Below are 8,198 nucleotides of genomic sequence, written 5' to 3' on the forward strand. Positions count from 1 at the left end.
TCTAAGTGCAGTTCCCAGACTAGCAACACCAGCGCCATCATCTTGTTAGCGGTGCCAGTTTTCAGCCCCTCCCCAGACCTACTGCATCTTAACTTTCGGGAGTGGAGCCCAGCAGTCTGTTTTCACTGCCTTCCTGGTGATTCTGTTGGGCTAAAGTTTGGGACATAGAGTACCCCTGGCTACTGGGGGAAACGAAACACAAGTCATTAGACTTTCCCATGTTGTGGATGGTCTGAATCCAGCGACATGAGCCATTTCATACTTGTACACAAGACCTCTGGTTCCAGGCACTCCTCTACTCAAAACCCAACTGGCTGAGATGCCAGGCTCTGCTGGGATTCAAGGCTCATGACCGTCTCCACTGGTGTCTCAATGCCCACGCAGGCAGGTCCCCCCTCCTTAGGCTGACAGTACCCCCAAACCACCTTTGCAATGGCTTCCCCTCTGCCTGGAACATCGCCACCACTTCACATGCCCCCAAGTAGCCCACCTTCCATTCCTGCAGGACTGCCTTGTGAAACCTTCCCATGCCCCTGGCACTGCCCCTGATAATTTTATATTTAATTATTATTCCGCACCTTGCGCCAATAGGTTACAGATGCACATAGCCATACATATGATAAATAAAACTTTCCCACTGGCTCACTGAGCCTTCACGACGGGGCTGAGTCCCCAGGACCTAGCACGCAGTAGGTACTCAATAAAAACCTGCTGAACATCTCAGAAACCCAGCAGTAAACAGGCCATTACACATTGAAAACCCACAATCTTCTTGCTCATTTTAGCAGACACCAGAAATAGCAATTGTACAGTGGCAAGTTTTAAACATCAGGGTAATTGATCAAAATCTATTATCCTGTGTCATACAACATCTTTTCACCAAGATATAAAATCACAACTTACCACGACTCATTAGGTTAATAATTACTTACCATATGTTTTTACTGTTGCTCCCAAACCATGCGGAAAAATCACCCTGTGGGTTCGGGTCCATGTAAATAAGATAACTGTCAACGCTGCGGACACAGGATTTACTGAAGGGAGACCCGGGGCTGAAATGCCAGCCGGGAAGCACGAGCCCTACAGCTCGGCCACGTTCTTCACCAGCATCTTCTAGTTTAGCTGCAACACGCTCCCCACATCAGTGGTTCTCGACCACAGGCAAAGGCCGGAGACATGTGTGGTTGTCACAGTGGGGCTGGGGGAATGCTCCTGGCATCTAGTGGAGAGAGGCCAGGGATTCTCCTAAACATTCTACACAACAAAGAATTATTCAGCCCAAAATGTCAGTAGCACCAAGGCTGGGAAACAATGTTCTAGATTAGAGAGAACTTCCATATTTATCCCTGTAATCTGAACTTCACAGCAACAATATGAGCAAGGCATTTCTGTCCCCTAGTGCAGGCAAGAAGACTGAGACCTGGAGTGGTTAAGTGATGTGCACGAGGTCACCAGCCCAAGCCAGCAGTGGGGGCAGCTGCAATGTGAACCGATTTTCTCTGCCTGCAAAATCCACTTTCTCTCCTACACAGATTCAAGAAGGTAACAGAGAGATGGGGAGAGAATGAGCAGCCCTCTCCCAACTCACAGTCCTGAACCATCTAACAACAGACTTCTCAAACCTGAGGCCCAGGAAAATCAGGCCTAGAGACCAAGACACAGACATACCTGATGTTAGGAAAGCCAGGCCCCTCCCCTCACAAGAACCTGCTATGGTATATGGTCAGGCCCCCAGCAGCCGGTGTGAAAAAATAGCTTCCTCTCACATTTTAACTTTCAGTTGGGCTGCTCTTTGTGAATGGAAATAAAAGCATTTCCTGCTGGGGCCAAGTGCTACCTATGCACAATCTCCAACCCACAAGCCAACTCCACCAGGGAGGTGTCAATGTACCCACTTTGCAGATGAGGAGACTGAGCACAGGGAGATTAAATAACTTGCCTGCACTGATGACGGTGAAGGCAGCATTCAAACCCAGCTCTGCCAGGTTTCAGAATCCACACTCCCTTCCCATCCTGAGACCAGCTCTAGGAAATCAGAGAAGTAAAACAGATCGCCCTACAGAATCACATGGGGCAGGTGGCTACACAGCAGGGGGATTCTTGCACCGAAGGGCTCTGTCCTGAGGGCCTACACAGGGGAGCTGCTCTGGGAACGGCAGGTCAGCCACAGGACGCTGCCCTGCCCTGCACTCCATGTGCTCACCACAAAGTCTTCAGATTCTAGGAGCCAAATGGATGCTCAGTTCCTCGAGCCACAGGTTACAACTGGCCAGTTCCAAATTCATTCTTTCATTAATTCAGCAAATATTTGTTGAGCACCTATGTGCCAGGCCAGCTCTGGGAATACAAAAGTAAAGACAGACACAGTGGTTCCTGCCCTCGGAAGCACATGCCAGCCCATCTCCTCAAAAAGCATCCTCCTCACCCCTCCCAGGGTACCCCACTCCACAGTTACAAAGGATGTTCTCAGCCTTTATTTCGTTGTATTTCCACACCACACCATACCCCTAGGCTGAGGGTCACTGATTTGCTTTCCCTTTGCACAGAGGGAAACAGGCCCAGAGGAGGGCACTGACATGTTCAAGGTCACCCAGAAGACTGGGGGCAGCAGGGTCAGGCCTGGCTGCTGCTCCACACATGCCCGAGCCCTGGGGTCCCGGAGGAGCCTCCAGCACAGGTTGGGGGAAGAGCCATAGGGAACATCTTTAGATGGAAAGTAAAGAAGAGCTTCCTAACAGAGATGCAGGCATCCTTCTAGAGCTCCCTGGGACCAGCCATCTCAGCCCCCAGCTCACCTGGCCCAGGGCTCCTTCCACAGGACCCCCCTGCAGCCACCTGTGCCCCTACGGAAAGAAGCTGTGCGGATCTCACCCACCAGGGATGCTGAGCAGACCCCACATATGTCAAGTCCAGATCAAGTCCATATTTCAATCCCACTTCAAGGATTTTTGTCAGAAAGAGACTCCAAACACCCATTAACCACGCTTGTCAAGGTCCCAGTCCTTACACAATGCTGTGCCCAGAGCTGTGTGGGTGCAGAGTTGAATCATTCATTTACTGAGCAATTATGGGTCAGGCACTGTGCCAGGTGCTGGGCATGGTTCCTGCCTGCCAGGAGCCCACAAAAACCTGAACACAAACAACCAAACCACTGCTACACAAAGTGTGGTTCTTGAGCCAGCAGTAGCATCACCTGGGGGCTCACGAGACAGGCAAATTCCCAGGGCCCACCCCAGACCAACTGAATCAGAATCTCTGGGGGTGGAGCTCAGGTATCTGCTTTAAAAATCTTGCCAGATGATTCTTAATGTGAACACAGATTTGAGAAACACTGGTCTAGACCACAAGGTCTTCCCCAAACTCCCTGTTTAAAATTGCAAACCAACCCCAGGCCTTGGCACCCTCAAACCCTATTCCCTGTTTCATTTTTCTCCAAAGTTGTATTGCCATCAGTCATAATACCACATATTTCACCCATATATTTATGATTTCCCATGCTGATATATAAGCTCCAGAGGGCAGCGATCTGAGTCACTTTTGTTCACTGCTGCAGTATTGGTTGTCTAGTACAGTGCCTAGCACAAGGAAGTGATCAATAAATGTTTGTCAATTGAATGATGGATAGCAGAACATGCCACATCCCATGCAGTTTCAGTTCTTGGGGGAAACTGATGGAAAAGAGAAGTTTGCTGGCCATGGAGCACTATATGGGGAAAGTGGTACCCAAGTTAGCCTTGAAGGACGTTTAGACCAGAGAAGAAGGATGCTTGGAAAAGAGATGCTAAGCCTCTCACTGGAATAGGTCCCAGATGGTTGATATCATCTTTACCTAATTAATAGCTGGTAAGAGCCAAGAACTGTCCCAGCCTACATCACCTCACTTAATCCTCCTGAAACTCAGAGGTAGGCAATGTTCTCCTCAAGGGGACACCAAAGCTCAGAGACATTAAATAATTTGCCCCATCCACAAAAAGACTTGTATGAGAATGTTCACAACAGCTTTATTCATAACAGCCTCAACCTGGAAACACACCCAAATGTCCTTCAGCAGGTGAATGGATAAACCAATTGTGCTATATTCATACAACGTGATATTACTTGGCAAAAAAACGGAACAGACTACAGATGCACGTGACAACATGGACGAATCCTGAAGACATTATGTGCAGCAAAAAGAAGCCAGACACACCAATATTTATGCTGCATATGAAGTTCTAGAATTTAAATATAGTTAATATACTTAAATTGAATTTAAAGCATTGGTAATAGAAATCCAATAACTAGTTGCCTCTGGAGGTGGGGACAGGGAGTGCTGACCCGAAAGGGGCAGGAACTTTCTGGGGTGATGGAAATGTTCTTCGTCTGGATTGGGATGGTGGTTACATGGGTGTTTATATTTGTCAAAACTCATGGAACTGTACATTTAAAATCTGCATTTTATTGCATGTAAATCATATCTCAGTAAAAAATGAGCTAAAAATCATTTGCCCTAGGTCACAAAGCCACACATGGAGATGGGAACCCAGGTGTGCCCAGTTGCAATGGCCAGTTTTCACGGTCTGCCAGAGTTGAGCAGGGAGCTGCCAGCAATCCCCCAGCCTGGTAAAGGGCCTTGCCAAACCCTGAGTAAAGGGAGTTCATAACCACCCCAGGAAGGACATCACCAGGCTCCTAACCCCAACCATGACGGAGACTCGTTGGGAGGCCAAATGAGTGTCCAGCTGGGAGTCAAGAAACCTAGGCTCAGGCCTCAGCTTTGCTTTTAATTGCTGCATAACCTGTGAGTTCACTCCTCCCTGACTCAGTTTCCCCTTCTGTGACACAAAGAAGAAGGAAGGGACCTATGGTTCCCAGCATGGTCACTGATCCTGGGGACCACAGGGCCAGAAGCCCATATGCTCAAAAAGTACCTTTATTACATTGAATAAGTAATGCAACTGCTTTGAATCTGGTAAGCTATTTTTCTAATGCAGGCGAAAATTTTGTGACTAATAAAATACATGTCTATTTCAAAGCAAAAATGAAACCATAGCAGCTTTTTGTCATTGTGTATTTTCTCAAACAAAAGATACCAAAAGAACAACCACTGCTCGTGACTTTGGTTTAAAGAGGCTGGGAATCTCTGTGTAGAGGATCGCTAAGGGGACAGTCGCCAAGGGGATGGTCGCCAAGGGGACGGTCGCCAAGGCCCCTTCCAGGTCAACTGCCCTGTAGTTGTATGGCATCACTTGAGCAAATCCTTGCCCTTGTGTTTCCAAGGCCTGGTCCCTGTGGGACAAGTCTCTCGTCTGGGCTCCAGAGACAGAGCCCCCAGTGTGTGGGCTGTGTCCCGACTCTGCAGCCCAGTCTACAAGCCCCAAGTGTGGTGACTGTTGCACCGTGGGCCTCAGTTTCCCCTCCAGCTTTGCTAGTGACTAGTTGTAAGGGTGGGGCTGGGCATTTCCTTCTCCAACCCTTCATCATAAGCTTCAGGGGCCGGAAAAGGGGAGTCCTGGTCACAGCAGGGTCCCACCCCACCACCAAAGACCACGCCCACTTGGGATCAGCTATCAAAAGACCTCTGGCCTCTAGATGAGCCCAGTGGGCCTCTCCTGCCTCATCCTGCCCTAGCCTGAAGGACTGACTAGCAGGTTTCACATCCAAGTGCAAGGTCAGACTTTGCTTCCACCTGCCCGAGCTGGACCCCAGACCCTGGAGGCATCCTCGGCTACGGGCCAGGCGGCCTGGATCGCAGAGAGAAGCCAGAATCCCCCGCTTCTCCTTCCCTCCCTGCCTGGGCCCTCCCCGCCGACGTTCACACGGGTTCTGGTGCTGAGTCAGAGGTTTGTGGAGCATCAGAAAAAAGCAGGGGCCTGGGCTGCGTCCTGCCTCCCAAAGGCCCCTGTTTGGGACGGCCTCACTTACAGAAACACCACTCCCAAAGGAAACACTACCGGCTAAGCGCCCCCCCTGCCCCCGAAGACTCTGAAGCACAAATCCCCAATCTCCATCATGCCCCCAAACTAAAGACTGAAAGCTACCTTGCCAACTTCGTATTGAAAAAATTATTAATAACAAAGCCAAGGGCAGGAGACAGACCAGCTGCCCCCACACCCAACCTTCTCCTCCCTAAAAACTTCACTTGCTACTTTTAATCTATTTTCCCTCCACCAGGCAGGAAGCAGCTCGAGAACCGGCCTTCTCTTGAGGCTACCATCCCCCTCTTCGGCTTCTAACTTTGCCGGTCACTGGACAAAAGATAATCACCCCCACCCTCCGCGAGACTTCACTCGCCGCCCACCCCGGCCCCCCGTCGCCCCAGACCCTGGCGACCCCACCGTCCCCGCCCCGGGCAAACTGCGGAGGGCTTTGCCCCAGCCGCTCCCCCAGGGCCTGAGGGCGCACTCCGCGAGGCCCAGCCCCGGAGGCCCCGCGATCCGCGCCGGGACGCCCCCTCCTGCAGCATCCCCCGGACAAGAGGCTGGGCAAAAATCCCGCAGGGGGTGGAGAGACCCTGGGAGGGCCGCGGATCCAGCCACCGGACGCGCACTCACCACGCATTGCCACAGAGCCCGCGCGACTGCGCCGGGGCCGCGGGGAAACCCACGCGCGCGGTTCAATCCGGGCTCCGAGTGACGAAAAGCCGCGCTCCGCTCCAGCCCGCCCGGACCCGCGCACCGGCCGGCGGACGCGCGGACCGTCTGGCCTCCGAACTAAGTTTGAAAGTTCCCTCCCCCGGCGAGGGAAGGGGTCGCGGACGCCGCAGCTGCACCTCACTGTCCTGCCCCGGAGCGAGGCTCGGACGCCTCCAGTCCCGGGTCCCAGGCACACAAGCCTCCACCGCGGGAGGACGCGCCGGGGGCGCAGCGCAGCCGGGACCTGCCTAGTTGGGTGGGGGCGGTGATTTCGGAAAAATAGGGGAGAAAGGGTGTCCCGCACTGCAGTCCCAGCCTGGAGGGACGCCAGCTTACCGTGCCCGGGAGGAGACAGGCCTCGATTGGCCGCTGCCAACTCGGAATCCGAGGCCCCCGCCGGGCAGTGACGGCCAATTAGTAAACAGCCCAATTAGTGCGCGGCAGCGCCAGTAAGTTAAAACCCCCGACGCGCGAATGCAGACGACCGAGGTATGGCTGTCCCTGGGTGTGATCGCCTGTGACTGTGCGGCCGTCAGAGCGATCTGGGTCTGAGGGTCACCGTCTAGCGGTGGATGTGTGTTGTGTGACAGTGTGCGCCTGTGTGAGTCATTGTGAGGGCGAGTGTGTGACTGTCGGAGCGACTTCTTTGTGTGCCTAGCCCAGTTGTGACTGGGTGTGACAGCGGATGGGGACATGTAACGGTGTGTGTGGCATCGTAGTGTGTAGAAGGCTGACTTGTATGTGGCGGTGTGACAGTGTACGTGGGTGAGTGACTGCGTGTCGCTGTGTATAGATGACTGTCAGCGTGGCATGTGTGGGACAGTGAGACTGTAAGTAGTGCACCGCTGTCTGTGTGTGACCGTGGGTCACTGTGTGTCAGTTTGTGAATGATGTGAGGCTGCCCGGAGGACATGGGTGAGTGTGTCACTGTGTCGTCGTGCGGGTGGCTGTCGGGATGACTTCTGCCTGTGATCCGAACAACTCAGGGCGCGGGTGAAACCGCCAGGGTATCGGCGTGAGTGGCATGTGCCCGTCGGCGGGACTGCTGTGTGCGTGTCCCCCGTGCGCCCCCGAGAGTGCCCGCTTCCCGAGCTGCCAGGTGACTCCTGCCCCGCGCTCCAGCCCAGGAACGCTCGGGCCCGGGCCGGAGATCCGAGGGCGCGGGCAGGCCCCGCCCGCCTCGCCCCCCACCCCGCCCCCGCCTACCTTGCCGCAGTGGTAATAGTCCAGGTGCGCCAGGCCGGCCGGCTCGGCCCCGGGCCGCGCGCCCACCGCGGGCGCCGAGGGGTACAGGCGGACGTCCATGGCGGGCGCGGCGGCGGCGGCGGCTCCCGCGGGCAGTGCCTGGGCGGGTGGCGGGTGGGAGCCAGTGTGCGAGCGGGTGTGCGAGCGCGGGGGGCGGGCCGGGGGCGGTGCCCGACGAAGCGCCCCGCCCCCGCCCCCGCCCCGCCCGCGCGCGCTATTGTTCCGGCCTCCGGCGCCGCCGAGGGCCTGGGGGCCCGGGCCGGGGCTGGGAGGTCCCTCCTCGGGGCAGAGCTGCCGCCTGGTCCCCCGCCCCGCCCTCCGCCCCTGAGGCTCTGAGAG

General features: G+C 54.6%; 1 protein-coding gene across 2 annotated transcripts in view; it reads right to left on the minus strand.

The window, feature by feature from the left end:
- Positions 1-7,956, minus strand: part of TOX2 (TOX high mobility group box family member 2) — a 133,745-nt gene extending 125,789 nt beyond the window's left edge. For both annotated transcript variants that reach the window (XM_045529186.1, XM_045529187.1), the window contains exon 1: positions 7,821-7,956. In XM_045529186.1, coding sequence (XP_045385142.1) covers positions 7,821-7,919 — 99 coding nt within the window. In that variant the 5' untranslated portion in view covers positions 7,920-7,956. The remainder of the gene's footprint in view (positions 1-7,820) is intronic.
- Positions 7,957-8,198: the final 242 nt, after the last annotated feature.

The sequence above is a fragment of the Lemur catta genome, chromosome 17, assembly GCF_020740605.2.
Source record: "Lemur catta isolate mLemCat1 chromosome 17, mLemCat1.pri, whole genome shotgun sequence".
In the NCBI taxonomy this organism is placed as follows: Eukaryota; Metazoa; Chordata; class Mammalia; order Primates; family Lemuridae; genus Lemur; species Lemur catta.